The sequence below is a fragment of the Mesoplodon bidens genome (assembly GCF_964165515.1).
Source record: "Mesoplodon bidens genome assembly, chromosome: 1".
Classification (NCBI taxonomy): domain Eukaryota; kingdom Metazoa; phylum Chordata; class Mammalia; order Artiodactyla; family Ziphiidae; genus Mesoplodon; species Mesoplodon bidens.
The window spans coordinates 208704350-208728699 of record NC_138176.1 but is presented as its reverse complement, the minus strand read 5'-3'; the positions used below and the strand labels follow the sequence as shown (position 1 = coordinate 208728699).

General features: G+C 38.3%; 1 protein-coding gene across 3 annotated transcripts in view; it reads right to left on the bottom strand.

Moving 5' to 3' along the window:
- The window catches only part of PDLIM5 (PDZ and LIM domain 5), a 217039-nt gene extending 194714 nt beyond the window's left edge, over nt 1-22325 (bottom strand). For 2 of the 3 annotated variants that reach the window (XM_081228028.1, XM_081228030.1), the window contains exons 1-2: nt 22255-22325; nt 18967-19104 (exon numbers count right to left, since the gene is read on the bottom strand). In XM_081228028.1, coding sequence (XP_081084154.1) covers nt 18967-19062 — 96 coding nt within the window. In that variant the 5' untranslated portion in view covers nt 19063-19104; nt 22255-22325. The remainder of the gene's footprint in view (nt 1-18966; nt 19105-22254) is intronic. The other variant, XM_081228029.1, reaches the window with a different exon arrangement.
- Between the last annotated feature and the right edge of the window lie 2025 nt (nt 22326-24350).

Sequence of the window (24350 nt, the reverse complement as noted above, 5' to 3'; positions counted from 1 at the left end):
AATAACAGCAAAAATAGTTTATATTAATATTTATATTGCATGCACTCTTTGCCAGGTATGCCAAGTACTTAAAAAATAAGAACTCAATCTTCACAGTAATCTTACAATATAAGTACACTACTAATTAATCTCATTTTACAAATGAGAAAGGAGAGACCCAGAGGAGCTTTGTAATTTGGTCAAGGTCACACAGTAAGAAAGTGTAAGTACTGGGATTTGAACAAACAATGACTGGCTCCAGAGTCCATATTCTTACACACTATGATATCCTGCCTCTCTATCCCTATACTTGTTATATCTCTTCTAAACTATCAACATAAAAACTCAAAATATTTAAGTATGGAGAAACACAGTAAAACAAGATACAACCAAAAACAGAGATGATAAAAGTCTTTATATATTGATGATGGAAGAAGATCCAAGATGAACTGTTACATGAAGAATGTTGGTAAAGTGCCTGTTTTTAAAGATACTCATGAAAATGTCCACAGTTTTCTGAGTAGCTGGATTTCAGGTTTGGTGAGGTGTTTTGTTTTGGTTTCAGCTTTTTTTGTCATTGTTTCCTATGCATTTTCAACTAGAATGTGTATGTGTGTGTGTGTGTGTGTATATATAAAATTTTTATAATCGAAAGTAAACAAAAGTTTTTTCCTCTTGAAAATTAGATTGTAATAAATTACTACTTACAAAAAAGATGACAATGACAGAACAACCTTTAATTAAAATATAACAATTCTTCACAACAACTCTACAGACTATATTTTTAGGCAGAAAGAAGTGGGAAAAGGTTTGAGTTACCTAAAAAACAAAGTGACAGGGCTTCCCTGGTGGCGCAGTGGTTGGGAGTCCGCCTGCTGATGCAGGGGACACGGGTTCGTGCCCCGGTCCGGGAGGATCCCGCGTGCCGCGGAGTGGCTGGGCCCGTGAGCCATGGCCACTGGGCCTGCGCGTCCGGAGCCTGTGCTCCGCAGCGGGAGAGGCCACAGCGGTGAGAGGCCCGCGTACCACAAACAAACAAACAAACAAAAAAACAAAAACAAAGTGACACTCTTATCCACCTACACTAAAATGTTCAAAATATCAGAATTACAAATAACATCCAATCAGAAATAACAAGTGCTACAAAACTATAGAGGAAACAAGGGGAATGATTCTAGACCATCAGAACTGAAATATGACACTGGCTTCCTCACGCATGTGTAAGCTTTGTATGCATGTTGCACCAATATATGAAGAATCAAGCTTCAGAGTGTTAATCAGTTAACACTAAATTGTCAAGTGCATTCATACGTCATATTCATGAGATATGTAGGCATATTTACAACATTTTTTAGTTTAGATATGATGCAATTTTAAGAGTTACTATTTAATAGTTTACAAGACCTGGGAGTATATATATTTATATATTATATAAATATATATATATATAACATTTGTGATACATACATGTGTTTGAAGAGAAAACAGAACTGAATTGCCTTAGAGTTACTGAACTGGGAGGTGGTTTGCCAATTCTGACAAACTTTCCACTGTCTTTAAATATAGAGGCTATTCCCTGGTAAAACTGTTCAATTTCATTAAGAAATCATGTTACCATAACTATACCAATCCCTGAAGTTAAATTTTAGTTCCCACAATTTCAAGTAAAAGTTAGTAATTTGCTGTCTACTCATTCCTGTCTAAATGCTATTACTATTTGTTTGGCACTTCAAGAAAAAAAAAAATCTTTCTTTTAGAATGTATATTTGTAACACTTATAAGAAATAGCAAAGGCTTATAAGCTGGTCATTTTCTATTGATCAAATAAAAGTCGTATCAATTCGCGTAGTCCTGTAGTGGTAAGTGTATTTAAACTGTTGTGCAACAGATCTCCAGAACTTTTTCATGTTGTAAAACTGAAACTCTATACCCATTAAACAACTCCCCATCTCCCTCTTCCCCTAGCCCCTTTAACCACCATTCTACTTTTCTGCTATTGTTTTTAATTTTATTTTCCTCTTTAAAGAAAAACTATGACTTTATTGGGGTTAAAATAAAATTAACATCAATGCAAATAATAATCACCATTTCTGGCGAAGGCCAAATTTGACCATGAAACTCAAGTCTATTGCATTTGCCAAAATGTGAATTATCAAAACCAGACAAGCACAAGACCTAATTATTTAAACAGCTTGCTAAATCAACTTCCAAATGTTGCTTAGGAAAACACTTGCTTCACAAAGTCACTGAAAAATCAGTCTTAAATTGTTACCAACTCTAGAAAAACAAATTACCTTGATTACATTCGGAGCTTTACCGTTAGTTTAGAAAGTAGCTCTCCATTAGAATAAATCTGTCCTTTACACAGCAATCTCCTTTCATGAGAAAATTTCTGTTTATAACACTTCTTGTCCCTGCTTCAGACAAATTCAAAGGGCGGGGCTTCACTGACGGAAAAGGTAATACAACTGATTACGAAATTTTTCACTGGGATAACAGATAATTGTCCAGCAATAGTAAAACTTAAAGCTTAAAAAAAGATGAAGGCTAACGGTGATAATAAAATAAACACTTCGGGAAAACTGCCCTTCCCCAAGAAAATATTTAGCTATTTTTATTTTAAATTTCAACAGAACACAGACTTGTGACTGTAACAGAAGTGAAGACAACTGGACAATGATTACCAGCCCACCTGAGAAGCTAGCTAACTTCAAAAGGTCATTCCTGCCAGGTGTAAATGAAATGCTTTAATGATCATCCATTGTAATGAGACCAAAGCTTCCCAGGAAATGTTTCTGGAAGTAAAACTTAAAAGGCAATTTCAAATATTATTTGACAAATCCCTAAATAGACTGAATCATTTTACATACTAATATGCCTTTAATAATCTGCCTGTTACTTTAGTAATTACCCAACAGATTCCAAAATTTCTCGACCTCCATTATAAAACTGAAAAATAAGGGTAAAACCAAAATCCTGGAGAAAAGACAAAAATAATTTTTTGTTTCACCTTATCTTTCCAACTCAATATTCTTGGAAGGGTGACGGCAATGAAATTAGTGAGCAGTCACCACTCCACAAAAGTTACTGTCACTGAACTATAAATTAAATCTGACACCACTTCTCACTTCTAGTTACTCTTCCTACATATAAACAACAGTACTAAGGATACAAATACCAATATTTACAACCTTTTAAGCCTCAAATACATTAACAATTAGTATCAATCCTGAATAAAATAACACTGCAGTCAGCAGACTTCTCAGACTTCAGAGAAATATCTTCTGTGTACCACAGTACTGTTTTCCAAAAACAAACCAAAAAAATCCCCCCAAAAACCCAAACCTATCACTTTGTTGACAAGGTCTTATTTTAAACTAATGGCAAAATGCCTCTGTCCTATCAACTAACCTGCTGTAGATTTTAATACAATTAATCTTAGGAAATAACTACCTTCAACGTTCTGAAATCATCTTCTACCACTCTCCCCCTTAGTCTACTCCAGCCACTCAAGTCTTGCTGTTCCTGAAACATGCAAAGCAAATGTTCATCTCATGGTCTTTACCCTTTGCCCAAAATACTCTCCCCCTCCGCCCCACTTCATCCAAGTCTCTGTTCAATGTCACCTTATCTATGAGGCCTTATTTGCTCACCTTCTATAAATCAGTAACTCACATTCAACTACCACTCCCTTTCCCCATATTCCTTTGCTTTGCCCCAAACTATTTATCACCAACTATTTTTATTTATTTATTGTCACTTCTTCACTTCTCTAAAGTGTAAGTCTGGGAAGGCAGACTTTGTTTTATTCACACCACTGTATCCCCAGGGCCTAGGACAGTGCCTGGCATATAACAACATTCAATAAATATCTGTGGAGTAAGTATAAATAAGTCAACGAAGGAACAGCAATGATTTATTTATACTGATTTGTATGGCTAAAGTTCAGAGTAGTTAAATTTTATATTTCATAAAATTCATAAGGCTTGCAAATAGTATGACCACATACAGATCTGCTAACTTTGTCTATAGGTGGCTACACTGCCTACAGATGGTCAAGCACCCATCCCAGGTCCAGTTGGCTATGGCCAGAATAGCAGGAGGGCAAGGTAAGGATCACAGAGACCAATACACAACGGCTGATGCACCAAAACTCCCGGAAAGAGATGGTACAAATGGCAGACACATTGCTAAGTTTGCCTAGTCTACATTCCACTTATGTATTCTCTCCTATAATCAAATCTATCCTTCACTGGAGGAGAAAATTGTTCCCTAGAGCGACTGTCTCTCACCAGCAATACAGCTTACCATGCCTCTTTAGAAGAATTAAAAAAACAAAAAACTATAGTGAATGGCAATCACTAAGGGAAGAATGTCGAATTGGAGGTTATTACAGGTGCAAACCCTCCTTTCAGATCTTTTTGAGAGTTTATGCCAGATCATGACAGATGGAAGAAGGAAATGGGCTATTCATTCAACAAATATTTATTATGTACCTTCTATAAAAGATGTTACATGAAATAATTCAAACTGCAGTGTGTGTATGTTGTGTATGTGTGTGCGTGTGCATGTGTATGTCTGTGTGTGTACTGAGAAGGATGCTTCTAAAGAATCTTCTATAAAAACCTATGAAAAAGAGGGCCTCCCTGGTGGCGCAGTGGTTGAGAGTCCGCCTGCCGATGCAGGGGATACGGGTTCGTGCCCCGGTCTGGGAGGATCCCATATGCCGCGGAGCGGCTGGGCCCGTGAGCCATGGCCGCTGGGCCTGCGCATCCGGAGCCTGTGCTCCGCAACGGGAGAGGCCACAACAGTGAGAGGCCCGCATACCGCAAAAAGAAAAAAAAAAAAAAAAACAAAAAACCTATGAAAAAGAAAACCAGAATTAGTTTGGAAGATGACATTATCTACGAAGTGAGGAATCTAGAAATATATAGTGTCAAAACTGCTTCAACTAGATACTACTAGTAAATCGTTATTACTATGAGATAACCTCTGTTCTTATTAGGTAAACTTCACTGAGTTCTTACTATGTGCCAGGCACTTTACAGGTGTTTATTTATTCAATGCAACAAAACTATGATGTAAATATTATTTTTCCCCCATTTGACAGTTAAGGACCTGGGGTGCAGCCGAGTAATTTGTCCAGATACATATATAGCTGGTAAATTACAGAGCCAGGATTCACACGCAGACATTGTGCTCCAGAGCTTGCACTGGTAACAACTACACTAAACAGCATGTAGAATATTGTCCATTAAAAATATAATCTTAGGGGCTTCCCTGGTGGCGCCGTGGTTGAGAGTCCGCCTGCCAATGCAGGGGACGCGGGTTCGTGCCCCGGTCTGGGAGGATCCCGCGTGCCGCGGAGCGGCTGGGCCCGTGGGCCGTGGCCTCTGGGCCTGCGCGTCCGGAGCCTGTGCTCCGCAACGGGAGAGGCCGCGGCGGTGAGGGGCCCGTGTACCGCAAAAAAAAAAAAAAATATATATATATATATAATCTTAAAATGGTATATTGGGAGAAAAAAATAAACCTCCAAGGACTGCGGTAAAAAAAAAATTAATAAAAAATACAATACTACTATATTAGCTTTGGTAATAAAACACAGTCATGGACGTGTGACCATTCATCATGATATAATCACAACTGCCTGCAGTGTTTTTCTTAAGGCTGGAAATTAATTACTATTAGATTACTTTAAATCTTAAGATAAAGTTAAGAAAACTTTATCTAGAGTGACAGTTCTTTTACTCTAGTATTATTATTTTGTCATACTTAATGTAACACAGATATTCCTAAGTTGGCTGTAAAGTGTTATTTTGCAAATATACCCCAAAATTCAAAGGAAACTCATTCATTCCCTGAATTTATAAAAAGTTGACCTTAAATATGAAGTATGAAGTTACATCATTGCTAAAGCATTATGATTTATTATTACAGACCTAGAGCTACATGATAGTGACAACATTTTTATCCATTAACAATGTATTTAAGGCATGAAAATCTGAATTTACTGAAGTGTCAACTGTCAGCCTTCTCTTATGAGATGTTAATCCCGCTCAAGTGACCTCTCTGAAAGGTTCAGAAATGAAAAACATTAAATCTCATAAACTCCCTCCACTTGAAATAATAAAGGGGCCACAAAACATAACTTTTGGCATGGGGCACATTAACCAACCAACAGGCTAAAACATTCTTTTTAAAAATAGACACTATTAAAATCTTTTCCAGCTCAACATGTCTGACCTAGAATAAACACCCTAACACTCACTTTATCTTTGAGGCAGACTCTAGCAAAAGTGTTACCAGCATAATTTGTATACAACTCCTGAAGGTGTATGCAACATTTCTTTATTAAAGTAGAAAAGGTCATAACATCGCAAGGAACTAAAAACAGAAGCCATCTGGGAAACAAGCCACTTCTTACAGTGATAATAAAACTTAAAAGAACATGAAAAGAGAAAAACTGTCATCAGTGTGCAAATAACAATGAGAAAATAATAATGTATGTGTTACAACTTCTAAATAACTTTTCCAAACAAACATATTAAAATGAGTATCTTACTTCCAAGTAGCCACCTTGGAAGGTTATATGGTTATTCCTTTGCTCAAAATATTTTTGGAATTCTTCCCCTGAAATTTCTATCAAAACCAATTTAAAAACACAGCAGCTTGCAGATATGCTAAAATCACAGTAATGGTAGCCCACTCTTCCTAGCTCAGCTCTCATCCAGAGGCATCAGCATCCTTCTCAAACCCCCAGTTGTCCCACCATCACCCCCAACGTCATCTCCTCACTCCCTTAAGCCTCCTTATCTCTTATTCTGACACTTGGCTTCCCTCCCGTCCCCCGTCTCATTCCACTTGCCTCCTCGCTCACTGCACTCCTGCCACTCCTTTTCTCGTCCTTGAACATGCCAAGCTCTTTCTTGTCTCCAGGCCTTTTGATGCCTGCAGTGCTGTTCTCCTTCCTCCTCCCATGACTGGCTTCTTATTCTTAAGTCAATGTTGCTTCCTCAGTCAGAAGGGCCTGTCTTGACGGCCCAACTTAAGGTAAAACCCTTCCCCCATACACCCTTCCCCCGATTATTCCCTAGCACATCAGCTTATTAAATTACATTGCTTATTTATCTATACACTTGTGAGTTAACAGCCCCTCTTACTAGAATATAAGGTTCATAACAATAATGACTCTGTTTTGTGTACTTTCAGTGCCTAGACCAGGACTGAGCACACAGTAGGTGCTCGATAATGATACTGAATAAATGGCTCCATGCCCAGATGTAGGAATAGTAAATTCTGTCCACTGCTGCTATTTCTATCTCCTCTATGGATTCTATAGACACCAGTCGAGAAGTTCCCTACCATCCTAACTAGGCTGTTATGACCAAAGCGCATATTACTGTGGTCTTTGCCCAAGTCTCATTACATATATGTCCTCTCTTACTTCCAAGCTCCTTCTTATATTGCATATCACGTTCCAGGTACCTTTTTGTCAGAAAACAGAGAACCACCCTCTCTATCCAAGCCTAATACACAGTAAGAGACTAACGAATATATGTTAACTAACACCTTCTCTTAGGGCTCTGGCACGAGTCATTCAGGAGAAAGGCAGCATCAGAAGACAACACCAAGAGGACGTACGCTGCTGTACCAAGAATTTACCCATCTCTCCTAAAAGATAATAAATAATAATAATAAAATCTCCAAGGACTAAGCTTGAACACACCTCACTTACGTGTTTCTTGAATTCCTTCCCAAGAAGTCCCTTTATCTTTTATGCAAACAACACACACAGACACAAACACCTGCCCCTCTCAGGCTCTCCTAACTTCCATATATGTCCAGACAAGCCTGAGTTTGCATGTCTACAAAGCACAGGCCACTTTTAATTTCCTTTCACTTTTTAAACAAAAGACACACATATTGTAAAAATTTCAAACAGTCTAATAGTATACAGAGAAAACAGTAAAAATTCTATCAAGCCCAGTGCCCAGGGCAGTTCTAAACCCTGCTCTGTCTGGTCACAAAAATCAGTTTCCTTACTTAGTAACTATACTTCTGCATTGGTCTTAAGGTATGAAGTGTTAGGTTCAGTTCTGGGAGTCACACATAAAGAGTCATTTAAAAACTGAACTACTTTTAAAGGCAAATGCTCAGGGGTGTGAAGAGAGGAAATCGTCAAGAAAGAAACACTTGAAGAAATGGCTTCCAACAGAAGATCCACAAGACTTAAAAGGAAATACAACTCGATCACCTACTGGAAAGGCTGTAATGTGTGCAAGGGCTATCCTTTGTTGTGCATGACACTAAAGGACAGAAAGAGAACCACTGGGTCAAATACAGAGAAAACAAACTTGGGCTGACACACAGGACGACCCCGTACCTAGCGAGGCAGAAGGCTATTAGACTAAGTAACATAGGGGGCGTTTCCTAGAAACCAACCCTGACTAGGATTAAAAACAAAGAAAACCAAAATGTCTCATCAGTTAATTATAACTAGTAATCATTTTCATTAACAAAACAATTCTAGAAGAAACGACTATAACTGCAACCCAGCTTCCCATTTGTCCCCATCATCATTATGATCATCAGTCAACAGTTATTGAACATGTACGGGGAATTTTAATATGATCTTGAGTAAATAAGACCCAGAGTTGTAGCGTCTTTTTTCCTGGTGAGAGAGGTTCATGATTTAACAAAGCATATGACCTGTTTGTATGTAGTTAAAACTGTACCACCGTGAAACATAATATGAAGACCAAAAATTTGGCCTTAAAAAGACTATATGCAGTTCCTTTTAACATAAATTTTACCACTTTAGCTTAACAATGAGGTATGAAACAAAACCAACTATACTTGTTATATACTTGGTTAAATACTGGTTAAATTTACTAAAGACTCCTCCAGAAGTCTTTGGTAAATTTAACATTCATTATTAAATTTTATAGTATTAAAATATTATAAGTAATGTGCCAACTTCAAAGTGTTCTAAAGATACTTTCAGCATCATAAATAGAACTGAAGCCTGATATCATATATTATTAAAACTGACATTTATTTCCAAAAAGGATTTGACCTATGTTGACTGAACCCTGAAAAAAGTGAAAAGACCAGTAGTTGCGAGAAAAGCAGATCTGTCACATTATTTAGTCGGTGGCAGTTCCACTGCAATTTAGCCTTAATCTTTTTGATGAAGTGATCTAAATAACAAAAGATCCATAATAAAAATATTAAAAAAAAATAAAAGCTACATAATGTTCCCAAACATTAGTGTACAAAATGGGATTCGATGGTACATGAGAAACATCCATAAGGCATGTGAGAATCCCTAAACATCCTGAATTCAAAGTCTAGGCCTAGAAGGTACATTTTAAAAATCTCACTTATGACGTTAATGATTAGTTTAGAAACTAGTCATAGTTTTAAAAATAATCTCAGTTACTCCCATTTACACAAGTCTTTGATTCTCTCTTTAAGAAACACATATAAACTGGGTTGTCAGTAGTAAAAACTGTCACCTATTCCCAGAAAACAGAGTATACTGGTTAAAAGCATTACAGTATTACTACTCAGTTTGTCTGGTATCAGATCCTAAGCCTAAGCAATTACTAGCTGTGTAACTTTGAGCATCTTATTTAACTGCTCTCTCTGTTTCTTCATCTGCAAATCAGAGGTTTTAAATCATACTTCCTCAGAGGGTCACTATGAGGATTAAATAATCGAACATGTGCAAAATATCTACAGCAGGGCCTAGGCAGTAACAAGGGCTCAATAAATGTCAGTGTATTTTCATTATTATTATTTAATATAGGAAAGAAAGGAGACCCAGGTGAGTTGGAGTCGTCAAACATTTCAAAGAGCACCTAGTATATGAATGTGCCCTGATGGATGGGTGGGTAGGGCTAAAGGTACTGTGCATGAAGAACAGACAGACCAAGGACTTCAGGGTTCAAAACAGGCATCTTGGACTGTGAACTCAGTTCTGTCAAGTGGGTCTGACGGGATTAATATATTAAATGCAGGATTTTAGAACTCCTGCCTCAGCAAGGTGCCACCCTGAAGATGAGGAAACAGCCTACGGGGGAACAAGCCATTGATGAAGTTTGGAAACACCTCTGTCTGCTAAGCTATCAAAGTGTCACTCTGAGAATTAGATATGAACTAGAATCTTCCAGAATGAATAAAGGTACATATAAACAGAAATGCCTAGTATAAAAAGATCAAAAGAACCATTCGTAGAATATTTGGAAGTCAGTAGCATGGAAATACTTCAAGAGAATGTCCAAAGTCATGAAAATTACATGTATAACAATGCTTGTATTGATTTACAAACTTCTTTCTCTAGAACATCCCTAAGGGTTGCTAGTTAAGGAACAAAGCATTTGCTTTCTAAAGGATATTTGTCCTCCAGTATCTTTTCTCAAGAAGAAAACCCTTTCAGAACATATGTACAATCTCCTCTGGCTAGCATTATACAACGTTACTAAATTTTTAAGTTTTACCATCTCTAAAAGTTAATATCTCAGAAATCATTTGAGAAATACTGGTCTCATACTGTAACTGGATTCTCAATGGAACCAAATCACAACACTCAAGCCCCTATGGAATCAATGGTAAATGGGATTCGGTTGTTAATGTCATTAAAAAAAAAAAAAAACACTTCCTCTTTTGGTAAATCAAAATTTACCCAAGATAATTATAATGAAGAACAGTGGTCATTGTTAAATCACTTTTTGAATCCTAGGAAAAAGTGTTTAACAAGTCACAAAATTCAGATAACAAATGGTGCAACTTATTATCTAGTTCCAAACACTTCTCATCACATCAAAAATTTTACAGCATAGTAAAGGGAAATTCCTCCTTCCCTCAACTTTAAGCACATAAAATACAAACATCCCTGGCATTCTGACTCTTCTTGTCACCAAGGTTACCAACACTTACACTCTCTGTTGCTTACACCCAGGTAAAATGAAGAAATACATCGTGCCACACGTTAGTATGCCTTCACAATGCCTGACTCACTCTGCTATGAAACACTGGAAACCGTTGTGACTTGTTATGCTCCACTGGCTAATAACAGTTGATATGAAAACAGTGAGGCTAATAACAGCTGATATGAAAACAGTGAGGTTCCTAAGGGTGAATTTTACTATGGCCAAGGACCAGGCCAAATACCTCATTATGGTCAGTCTCTTTGTCACATCCATAAGGGGAGCTAGAGAAGAGTAGGATTTAAAATTCCACAATATATCAGGCTGCTGGAGAAACTCCAAAGGCAACAACCTGAAATCTATTAAAGGTGATTTGCTTAGTTTTTCAGAAAGTCTATGACAGGGCACTATGCCAAAAACTATTCCATAAAAAACAAAAAAAAATCTTTCACCATGTAATTGGAAGTAATATGTTAACAAAGAGAGGAAATCCGTTTGGAAATAGGAAACAAATGATAGAGGATAATTATTAACCAAAGCTCTAAATGAAAAAATTCAAATAAATAGCATCCCCCCAGAAGTTAAAAAATCATTTAAAGAAGGTCAGCACATCTTTATTTTGTATATTCTCATGCAAAATGGAAAAATAAAGAGCCACTTAAAAACATACAGAAGCCTCTGTAGAATACCTGTGATTAAGCCCTGTAAAAAAGGAGAAAGATGGAAATAGGCCCATCTGACTGGAAAAGATGAAAGTCTGTCCAAACGTGTGCTAGCACAGGTATGAGGAAACTGGCTTTCTCACTGTGGGTAGGAGTGTCCCTATAGAAATATTTGGCAGTATCAATCAAAATTACAATTGCATACAACTCTGTGACTCAGCAATTCTATTTCTAGGAATCTATCTCACAAGTATGCTCAGATATATGCCATATACAGATAGATATAGTTACTGATGCAAAAATTACACTACAATGTTACTAAAAGAAATAGATTAGAAACAACCTAACAACCTAATTGTCCATCAATAAGAACTGGTTAAATAAATTATGATAAATCCAAATACAATGCAGCTGTACGAAAAGAATGAGGATATATTTACTGACTTGGGGTTAAGTGAAAAAAGCAAAATGCCAAAAAAAAAAAAAAAGCAGACTTTTAAGGATACTATTTGTGTTGGAAAGGGGGATGATGAGGATATATATGTATTTTCACACATCTGTACAGATTATCCCTGAGAGTATACACAGGAAACTGCTAACACTGGTTGCTTCCAGGCAGAGGAAATGAATGACGGGACAACAGGAGGTTCTTTCCTCTAAAGGCTATTGAGTCATTTGGCTTTCAACGCATATGAATATCTTACCTAAAGAAAAGCATAAATTAACCAAACTTTAGAAGGGGGAAAAGGGTGAAGGGTGAAGATTTCTTGAGTACCAAATCTGACCCAGTAAATAACTGTTCCCATTGTGACCTTTTAAAAACTGCCTCTTTCTTTTTCTCTTTCAATCTAACTTGTTCTTTCCCTCCCATCAATCCCCAGTTCATTTTACTCTCCTCCATTTAGGCTGGACAGGGACACTTGCTGCAACCGCTTAGCCCTGCCAGGTGGACTAAATGCCAATGAGGTTGATGAACTTTGTTCCAGTAATTATCACACAAAATGGGTAACAAACTCAGCTGTGAAAGAAATCTGAGTATTTACAGAAGGACAGATAACTCCACTTATGCAACAAGAAAGAAATGATAATAAGGTGACAGGAGATGAGGAAGTGAAGATTTGAGAGATTCCATTTTAATACTATAAAAAATTCTTCCAAGCCTGACTTTAAACATTCATTCAATACTGTCTGCTCTGTCCATACCTAAATATTTTATTACCTTTAAAAAAAAAAGAGTATCTATGCTATAAAAGTGATTTTCCCACTCTGTAATTAAAAACAAACCTGAATTCCCAGCAGGGCTATACAGTGGCTCTGCACCCAGAATACCTAAATTAGGGGTCACCATGGTCACTGCTCATTACTTTCTTAAACTAATGTTTTCTTTTCATTCCCAATATTATGTCACTTATTTGCAAATCCATACATATATTAACATTTCACGTGAGGATCTTGTTTTGTCAAGTTTTATATCGTATACTCAATATTTCTACATTTCAAAAATTCAAAGAAAGGCCTAGAGTCTCACCTCCTAAAGCTGAAACATAATTGTCTCTTATAAGACGCCAAAGAGGGGCTTCCCTGGTGGTGCAGTGGTTAAGAAGCCGCCTGCCAACGCAGGGGACACGGGTTAGAGCCCTGGTCCGGGAAGATCCCACATTCCGCGGAGCAACTAAGCCCGTGCGCCACAACTACTGAGCCTGCGCTCTAGAGCCTGCGAGCCATAACTACTGAGCCTGAGTGCCACAACTACTGAGCCTGCACACCTAGAGCCCATACTCTGCAACAAGAGAAGACAACGCAATGAGAAGCCCGTGCACCGCAAGAAAGAGAAGCCCCCGCTCGCCGCAACTAGAGAAAAGCCACGCCCAGCAACAAAAACCCAGCGCAGCCAAAAATAAAATTAATTAATTAAAAAAATAATAACAAGATGCCAAAGAAACAACCCCTTTTTATCTGGAGCAATGTTTGCTCCTAGATTAACTAACTCATATCGGATTTCTCCTCCATGCAGTTGTAACTGGGGGAAAAAGCCATGACCAGTGTTGCAGTGCATGAGAACCTGGGTAAGAACTACTGCAAACAGGATATTTCAGACAAAGACTAACTGTATATTCAGTTTAACTATATATTCACACTGCAGCCTAACCAACAACCATTATAAAGACAAGCTCTTTGCATTGGAAGTTCTCAAAAATGACTGAAAACAAGGCTACAGGCTTTGGTTATTCTGAGTTTAAGTAAGCAAATATTAGACCTAACTCATGAGTAGGTGAATAGCTTGTATGAAAATCTCCCTTACTTAGGTCTAAAGTGCTATTCTTACTTCACCCAATCTCTACAATATTGTTTCTTCCATCAGATACAAAAATCCTGCATACCAGTAAAATTCCTTTTAATCAATAACTTTCCAAAATGCCCAATATTCATTAAAAACTAAAAAAAAAAAAGCCTTTTTTCCTCAAACTATTAACTTACAATAAAACATACTGATAAAGATTTTCATTTCTTTACAAATAACAAACCAGAAAAACACCTTCAGAATTATCTTGAGATTCTTGACCCTCGCGACCACAAATGACAGAAAACTGCCACGTGGGAAAAGACAGGTCTCTGAGCCCCCCACAAAAGGTGATTAATATTTTAAAAGCAGAGGGTAAACATACATGTGAAATGTACATTATTCAGTTAAACAAGCTAAATTATCAACTTTCTCACTTGGCATAATAACAGGGTAGTTGGAAGGGAATGTAAAAGAAAATACTCAACAGCTTAAAATTAACAATGGGCCCATTTATTCAAGGGAGGATGGTTCTCCCATTTCAGCTTGAGGACGGGAAGTCTCTTTCTGCCCGCCTCTAGGAGGGAAACTCTGCAGCTGGCCTGCCTGGAGAATCACTCGGCTATATTCACAGCTTCACTCAGACTCAAGCAATGGCAAGAAAAGTCTTCGTCTTCACTTTGAACTGAAAACCAACACAGAGAAATACTGACTTTGAGGTGTTCAGATTTCATTCTTCAAGGACCAGTTCAATTAATTTCTCCTGTAGGAAGCCAACCCTCTACCCCTAAACAGATATGAAAGGTCTGTGCCCACTGAAACTGAGAAACACTTATCTGTATCTCTGTCATTCCATCAGATATTGTCTTGTGACAGGTCTTATGACATTGTCTAGTACTGTATTTATTTTTCTCCCCAACCTTTGTACTCCCCAATGCTTTGTCTCTTCTTCAATGGCTTCTAGGAAGTATCCTTTTAATTACTGAATGAATGAATTCACAGCAAAGTGTTTTCACGGCTGTTTCTCTGTTCTATGTAATACTCCTAAACAGGACTCCATACTCCAGGAAATGGTACATTTCTTCTGCTTTTCAAATCCAACTAAAATCTTGTCTGACCTGGTAACAAATGATCCTCCCCTAACTGTTGAGAATCAAAATCTCTATTATTTGGGTATTAAAATGTCTGACCTCATTTTATCTGCTAAAGAAACACCATAGGGCTTCCCTGGTGGCGCAGTGGTTGAGAGTCCGCCTGCCGATGCAGGGGACACGGGTTCGTGCCCCTATCCCGGAAGATCCCACATGCCGCGCAGCGGCTGGGCCCGCGGGCCATGGCCGTGGAGCCTGTGTGTCCGGAGCCTGTGCTCCGCAACGGGAGAGGCCACAGCAGTGAGAGGCCCACGTACAGCAAAAAAAAAAAAAAAAAAAAAAAAAAAAAAAAAAAAAAAAAAAAGAAACACCATAGATGTGTTTATAGAGAATGGGAGATCACCTTCAGGAAATCCAAATATTGACAGCTAAGGGAAAAATTCTAATATAATACATCAGAAAATAACACAAGCAGAGTATTTCAGTTTTAGGATGCTGTACTTAACATGTTATTCACAAATACCCTATCTTTCTTGTAATTCCATCATGAGGGTCAGCAACTTGCCAAAATATGGCCTTGAACTGTGCAACAAGTCTCCTATTTCTTCTTATAAAATATATTGGCAAAGACCAACAAACCCACACTGCTACAATAAAACCCATCCTCACATACCATGGCTTCAAGGCAATTCCATAAATACAGGGTCATAAAAAGACAGCCTGCAAACTCCAGTAGCCAACACACCACTTTAAGGATAGGAAATTGAAGACAATGACATAGGATCAGGCAATTACAGCAACTTGAGGATCTTTTCAAAAAGTTTGCAACAATCACCAATCTTATCTTAGAAACCCACCTACTAAAAAAGTATGCAAAACTCATACAAAAGAGACGGGGAACAAAATCTGAGAGTAATGTTAAAATTTTACAGTTTGTATGCTTTATGAAGCAAGTCATAATCTATATATTCCTATGCTGGTAACGAAATCTCAAGAAAACAGAATGTTCAAGTCCCAGCCAATGGCTTATTTATCTCGAATACATTTGATATCACAGAGTTCCAATATTATAAGGGAACGTAAAGAGCCCTTTGGCGTTCAACATAATAATACATGACCAGAGGAAATACTGTATACTTATTGAACTATATATAGATGCAGGTTCCTAGCGAAGCACAAACCTGTACGTTTATTTTTCTTTATCAATTCCAACAGACTGTAAGTAAAAAAATATATAACTGCTATGTTCCCTAAAATTATGGGGATTTGATGTTTCAAGTCTCTAAATTTTTTCTTTTTAATTTCACATTATTGTAAAAGATAACAACTGAGAGAATACCATGCCAGACCTTGTTAAGAATTCCACATACATTATTAAAATAAGAGAATCACTAAATTACATGTTTTAAGGCATGCTTTCAGGTTTTAATTGCTTCTTGATACTACTAATTAAATAATCTGGTGACCACTGAAATATATCCCAATAATTTTACATAATTAAGGCAGAATAAATATAACCAGAGAACTAATTAAGATGAGGTATAACATTAAAAATCTTACTACCACAATATAGATTAGTTATTAGGCACCCATCTTTATTAGGCAATGTTTCTGGGCCTGTTTAAACTGAACCACACAAGGGGTTAAAAATAACTACAATGAAAGGCCAACAGCCTAGCTGCACAGTTGCACCAACATTCCCTCTTCTCCGCCGCCCCTCCTCGCCAATCCGGAATGAATTGCATGCCCCACTGCACAAGGCCCAAAAAGGTCTCAGGAGATGGCAGAGACTTTTGTAAGAGAACAGAAATAACTCAGCAGCTTTGTTACCGTAGTCTCTTTTAATCAGTGTGTTCAAAATCCTTTAATTAACACTCTGTCTACACAAGGAAAGCATTTCTTCTGTGCCAGGAGAGGGCACATATGTATGTACACAGTGTTCTGTTGTATCAGCATCACAACATGGAACTCAGATTGTCTGCCAGGAAACTGAAGCACAGAAAACTTTGTTAAAGGTATGGTACCACAACATTTACATACTCCATTTGCACTTCTACAATCAAACAACAAAGTGTGTTTCAGGAGGTGTTAATTTGTTTCTGCACTTTTTTTTCAGCAAAAAATGGAAGCATTTAAACCATCATTTTCTTGAGTCCATTATCATAAACCAGGATATTCAAAATTAATGTAAGATAATGTAAACAGAATGTGAAAACAGACACTATTCAAATATTCTTCCTTTCTTCATGATAGCTCTTCAGTGGGAGGCAAAAAGATACTGCCCCCCTCAAACAGGAATAAATCACAAGCCACATTTTCACACAGATGCTTTACATTTAAAATTTCATCCAACCAGGCAAAGTCTTAAAACTTTCAGTCTGGATTACATACATGTGTTTCCTTGTAAAATCTGAGTAACTGGAATCAAGATGGAATTTGATAAAGATAACTGTTTTAAAAATCCATAGCCAAGAAACAAGGAAAACTTCATTAGTAAACTGGGATTTGAAGTATTTTAATAGAGATACGTAATTGTTACAAACGTACTTTTAATCTTTCAAAATCGAGTTGGATATACATACTGTAAGAAGCAGTGTGTGTGTGTGTGTGTGTGTGTGTGTGTGTATAATTAAATAATAAGTACATATATAATTAAACCAAAAGATAACTCTCTAAATATCTAACTAGAGAAGCAATCTACCTAAATTTATGATAAAGCTTATTGGGGAGGAAGCAGAGCATTAACTGCTTGAAAGCCAGTTCTTCCACACCAGCCATGGGAGCTCACAGCGCAGTTCTTTACAATGAGAATAAAACCACTACTTCACAGGTTGGTGTGAGAATTAACTGAGATGAAGTAAAGAACTGGCAAAACCCCAGAAGTTTGCTGGTAATGCTGTTGGGGGAATAGATTTTTTAATGTATTACACAAAAGTGCAAACTGGCATAACCTATCAAAATTATACATATATAATTATGTATATATGATATCCACTGAAGCATTACTTGTAATAGCAATACTGGCAACAGTATAAATGCCCTTTAGTAGGGGATTGCTTAAATAAATTTTACTTCCCTGCAAAAGAATTCTGTACATCTGTTATTAAAAAAAAAAAAAGAAAAGAAAAAAACTCTAGTAACAGGGAAAGCTCTCTAAGGTAAATTGTTGAGAAAAAAGCAATGTGTGGAACAGTGTGTATTAAGATGCTACCATGTAACTAAAAGGGGAGTAGATATTCATATTTATTTGAATATACAAAAAACCCTCTGAAATGTTATATAAGTAGTTAATAGCAATAACTACCTACTGGAGATGAAAGTGAAACAATGTCTGATACCCAGTCAAACCTCAATAAATGAAAGCTATAATTACTCCCTTCATCAGTGTCATTATCATCATGAAAACATATCATTAAAATATATACACAGAATACATTCAAACTAAATCCATAATGAGGTAAACAGCCAAATCTTAAGCATTCAAAGGCTGACTATCTAGTTGGCCATCCAAGCCCTTCATTTTCTCTTCATAGGTAAGTAGCTTTTGGCCATTTTACTGTAGGCTAACCCCTCACCAGAGAGCGAGCTGAGGAAATAACACCAAAAACAGTCATTTTATTCAATACTGATCAACAGTTTCTAATAAACAGCTTTTGGAGCTGAAAGGGACCGTGAAAATCCCACAGTGCAAACTTCTATTACATATGAAGAAACTAAGGTCCAGAGAACTCCCCAAATTAGTGACAGTTCAAAGATTTGGAGTCTGTCCCCCCAGTTAAATGCTTTCAATTTTATTATTAAGATGGGGGGAAATAAGCTTAATTGAAATCAATTATCCTTGCTAAATTCCCTCCCCAGCCCATCCTTTACTATACATAACTAAGTTTGCCGAGATCATATTCCATAAGCAATTCTATTAAGTAGAGTGCAAGTCATCCAGAGAATTCAACAACTCGGCCGTGATGTTTCTAGGACTATGCATTGAATGAACATCCGCAATAAAATCTGTAAAGTTTGCTTACGCTAGAGATTGTCAGAGGCATGTTGAAATCCTTGCCACCTTGTAGCCGGAAACCCCAAGGAGCTGGGCCAACCAAGGACACACTGTAGTTGCTCATGGTTCTAATGGCTCAGAGTCCAATGCCCAAAAATGAAAGAAACTGTGAAAGAAAATTAGATGGTTAACAAAAATGTTTGTTTTAAAACCTATTTCATATTTCAACTAAATGATCTTCAGTATTTTGTTTTGGGGGGAAGAGGGGATATGCAAAATAAGTCATATTAAGTTCTCATTTCAGTCAAAGAAAAGGAATCTATGAGCTAATACATAATCTCTAAACTCATGCCAATTTCCATAGTCTAAAAATTCCGTATCAGAGCATATTTCTAGACATTTGATCAGTTTTACAACTTGCTACACTACAATTTGTGGCTTCCTGCATACAAACTTTAATTCAAAGCACTTTACAACACTACATCTTATACAGAAAAAGAACAAAACTTTATTTCAGGTTTAATTCAAAATGATTTTCCCTGTCCTTCTGCCTGCAGTTAGCAAGAGTCCTTCAATTTCACTTACTTAAATTCTAAGTTATCCTAACATATGAAAGGAACTACAAATCGGTAGACTCTCATTCATGCTTCCCAAACTCTAAATTCTTTAAAACGAGAAGTTGTTTTTTAATGCATAAAACTTTTCTCTCCAATTATAAACTACAACTTGTATTTCCTCTTCTGGGGACATGTTATTTTCCACGCAAAGAAATTATTTCCATTTCCTTCGGACAGGCAATGATGGGCAATACTCTAGCACAATGATATTTCAATCAGAACCTGCTTTTTGTTTTATATACAGACCTCATCAGGCAAAGTGGAGTGAGCATTTACCACACAGTGTATAAGTCTGACGAAACATGGTAGGAATAAAAGGTGAATCTTAATGCATGAAAGAATTAGAGCTTTAGAAAAGAACCAGCGCTTCAGTGCTTTCTTTCTTCTGTATTTTGCTGGAAGTGTGCTCATAATGACTCTCATGGTAGTACTTTTATATAACAAAAAAAAACTAAAGAAAAAAAAGCGTGACTCGGAGTTTGGTGTTGGTTGTTATGGTGGTTATGTGTGAGTGGGAGAAACTGGGAGGAATGGAGGTCTTCTAAAATGTAATACTAAGACACCTATTATCTCCCTCTTTAAAAATATTAATATAACAGATGTGTAATAATTTTAAAACCACATTTTAAAAAAAAGCTGTTTCAGACACACTTCCTTGGAAAATCTGTGCTATTCAGCCAAATCATCACCTATTATCTGTCTTAAAATATTATGCCATTTTTTTAACCCATTGAAAATTTCTTTTCCATCACACCAAATTAATAGTGGCAGATGTAGATATGCGAATCACTGGGTATATTAAAAGCAAGCAGATTCCATCTTCTCATATGGGGAAAATGAGGCAAAATTTTCAAATAAGTCCAGTTCTTAAAGAAAAATCAGTGAAAATCTGCACTGCATCTGCCCAGAAATAAAATGGGCTTTTCCACTGGCATAGTCGTTCACTGAACTACTAGCCAATAATACATTACGTCAATACTGATGCAGCAAACACTAAAAAGATGAAAAGGCCAAACCAGAGGTCAAGCTATTTGATATATGTGAAAAACAAATAGTAAGGAGGTAATAAGGAGCCACACAGTCTAATTGCCTTCTCACTGTAATAAAAGAGAAGAGTTTCAGAGAACTTGTAGAGAAAGACTGGATAATGGCACACAATATAAATCAAAAGTGTGTAAAGCCAACAGATATTTCACAGGCAGCCTACCCCCCCACCTTCTTTTTTAATCTTTAACTTTTTGTCAAGAGAAGAATTTGAAAGTTAGGTTCCACTTCCTCTGATCCCAATGTTCCCTACAAGAAAATGTGTTTAATTCATATATCAACCTATATACCTGCAGCTTCCCTTTACTTGCGAGTTCCCGTCCTGATTTCTCCCATTTGTTATGAAAATCTCTAGCACTGGCAAGGTCACAGCCACACTACAGAACCAGCGTTAGTTCATTTCTAGTGTCGTTCCCCTTCCAGTACTCTCCCTTTGCTAGCTTCACGTGCCTTAAAATATTCTGAAACCGAAGCAACTGTTAATACTATCGGCCTTTTCCAGGTCTGGTAATATTAGTGCCCAGGCAGGAAATATTGAGCAGCCTTTCTGCTTTCAAGCACGTAGAAAATGTTGGCACTTCTGTACCGTGCTGGATTGTCTTTTAGAGGAAAGTCCAAACAATGTCTTCGCTCTAGTACTTAGGCAGGAAGCCTGGCATTTCCCACACTCCTATCCCAGCTTCTTCGGTGGGTGGGAGAAGGGAAAGAACTCGTGATGAATTTCTCCGAGAAGGGTCTGAAATTAAAGCTGTATCTTGAGATTCTCTTCTTCCCCACATTGAGCGACTGTGGAGGTAGAGTGGAAGAACTAAAGCCTCGGGCACCGGGTGAAAGTAGCCGACGAGACAGTTTTCCAGCAGAGAGGTTCACGCCTAGCCCTGTTTGCCAAATAAGGTTCCCAAGCCGGCTGCTCCCGAGGCAGGAGGCTTCCAACGTCCCCGTGGTCAGGAAGGCAGACTTGGGAGAGGATCTGGCGATCACACCCGGGACCTACCCTGCCCTGCGCAGCCACGATTTTTCTTTCCAAGGACTGCCCTGTCCATACGCCCTTCCTTTTTCCACTTACTGTCAAACAAACGGGACCACAGTCTTTAAAAAAAAAAAAAGTCCCACCAAGTACGCGAGCACTAATAAATCTGGCGTTCATGACAGATTTGTTTTTTAAACAAGCTTTATTTCTGGACGCACGGAAGTTGTCCCCTAACAGGTTACACAATCCTAAATATTCGGGGGGAAATAAATGCTTCTCAGTAGCGTGAGAGCAAATAAAAAATCAGCACGCCGTTCCCGTTTAGACCCGCTTCCTCCCCACACCCCCAGGAGACTCGCGCAGGACGCGAGTATCTCCGGACGCCTAGTTGCGTGCCCGGCGACGCCGCCGCTCTCGTCCCAGCCCGCCCGGGCTCCAGTGCCCGTCCTCTGGCCTGGGGCCCGCTCCCGCGCCGCCCTTTCCCGGGCGCTCCTCTTCCCACGCCGCTCTCCCACCTCCGCTGATCGGCGTCCGGCAAACACCTGAGCAGCCAGCCGGCGCGAGGCGTGCCCCCTCCTCTCCACTAGCTGGGCTTCCCTCCACGCGCTCTGCGTACGGCGACCCCTTCTTTCCCTCCTCCCTACCGGGGATCCGAGACGCGCATCGCCGGCGGGCGGCCACTCACCTCGGGTCCGGCGCGGCGATGCCTCAGCCTCAGACGAGCGCTGACAAGTGACTCGCGGTGTGTACGCCTTCCCCACGGCCCCCGGGAACTTCCGCCTCCTGGCTCCTCAGCCCACAGGCCCCGCCCCCGAGCCAAGGCACGCCCCCCTCCGCCCCCGGGCCGAGCAGGGCTGCGAGGCGCTGGAAGAAGGGTGCTGCGGAGCCTAGCGAGCGGGTTTGCTGCGGCGACCTGAAGCCGCTGCGGTAAAACAATTGCACTACAGACTTTCGGTGGCAGTAGTCTTAGGGGGTTTTGAGCAGTACCTGGCAAAAGTCCGCTCCCCCTGCCTGTTTTATAGTGGATACATTTCTGTCTAAAGAAACTTTGAATTGGCGAGCAGTTGCTTTGGCTAAAATAGGAGAGGGCTTTGGATAAATCCCTATCTATGCAAGTTCAGCAGCCACTGCCTGGTTTTTTGGGTGAGCTGTATGTGCCCTGAAAAGTGAAGACTTTTAAAGTTTACTTGTCAGGAAAGTGAAAATCAGTAACTTTAATATCTAGAAGTTAAATCCTCTTATCAAACCAGAGGACCGTGATAAACAGCAGCGACCAAAAGTGGTTCAACCATTATAGCCTCAGCTTATTTTTCTAAATCCAGGTCAATAGTTCACTTTGCAGTTTCTGTAAAGTTGCTTGATTTAGCCCAAGGAATTTATTCATGAGCAAATTTGAATAATGTTCAGTGAACATACAGAAAGTAACTTGTAGGCTTCTTTTAAACAGTGAATTGGCTTATAAAATGTGAAAAGGACAATTCTTAACCAAAGAACATGTAAAGCAAGGCTCATGGGGTCCGTGAGTCCCCTAGAAGTGCAAACAAAATTCTAGAGAAGACCCAAAACTATGCTCTGTCCAAACCGGTAACCACTAGTCACGTGTGGCTATCGAGCATTTGAAATGTGTCTACTGCGGCTGAGGCACTGAATTTTTTGTTTTATGTAAGTTTAATTTAAATTTAAAAACTGAAGTAGGATAACATGCTTCCATTAAACACAAACTATTGTTTGGGAAGGACTAGATTTCACTTTACCACTGAAAATGTAGTGCCCAAATTGAGCTATAATTGAAGTAGATTTTGAAGACATATTATGAAAAATATAATGTAAAATGTAATAATTTTATATTGATTACATGTTGAAATGATAAAATTTTTATATTTGGTTAAACATATAATCAAAATTAATTTTGCCTGTTTTTTAACGTGGGTAAGGAGACATTATATTTTATTTTATTTTATGTGCAGTAAACATTGCTGTCTTTTTTTTTGAAATTTTGAATTTTATTTTATTGAGTTTTTTATACAGCAGGCTCTTATTAGTTATCCATTTTATACATATTAGTGTATATATCTCAATCCCAATCTCCCAATTCATCACACGACCAACCCCCGACACCCACCACTTTCCCCCCTTGGTGTCCGTACATTTGTTCTCTGCATCTGTGTCTCAATTTCTGCCATGCAGACCGGTTCATCTATACCATTTTTCTAGCTTCCACATATATGCGTTAATATACGATATTTGCTTTTCTCTTTCTGACTTACGTCACTCTGTATCACAGTCGCTAGGTCCATCCACGTCTCTACAAATGACCCAATTACGTTCCTTTTTATGGCTGAGTAATATTCCATTGTATACATGTACCACAACTTCTTTATCCATTAGCCTGTCGATGGGCATTTAGATTGCTTCCATGACCTGGCTATTGTAAATAGTGCTGCAATGAACATTGGGGTGTATGTGTCTTTTTGAATTATGGTTTTCTCTGGGTATATGCCCAGTAGTGGGATTGCTGGATCATATGGTAATTCTATTTTTAGTTTTTTAAGGAACCTCCATACTGTTGTCCATAGTGGCTGTATCAATGTACATTCCCACCAACAGTGCAAGAGGGTTCCCTTTTCTCCACAACCTCTCCAACATTTGTTGTTTGTAGATTTTCTGATGATGCCCATTCTAACTGGTGTGAGGTGATACCTCATTGTAGTTTTGATTTGCATTTCTCTAAGAATTAGTGATGTTGAACAGCTTTTCATGTGCTTCTTGACCATCTGTATG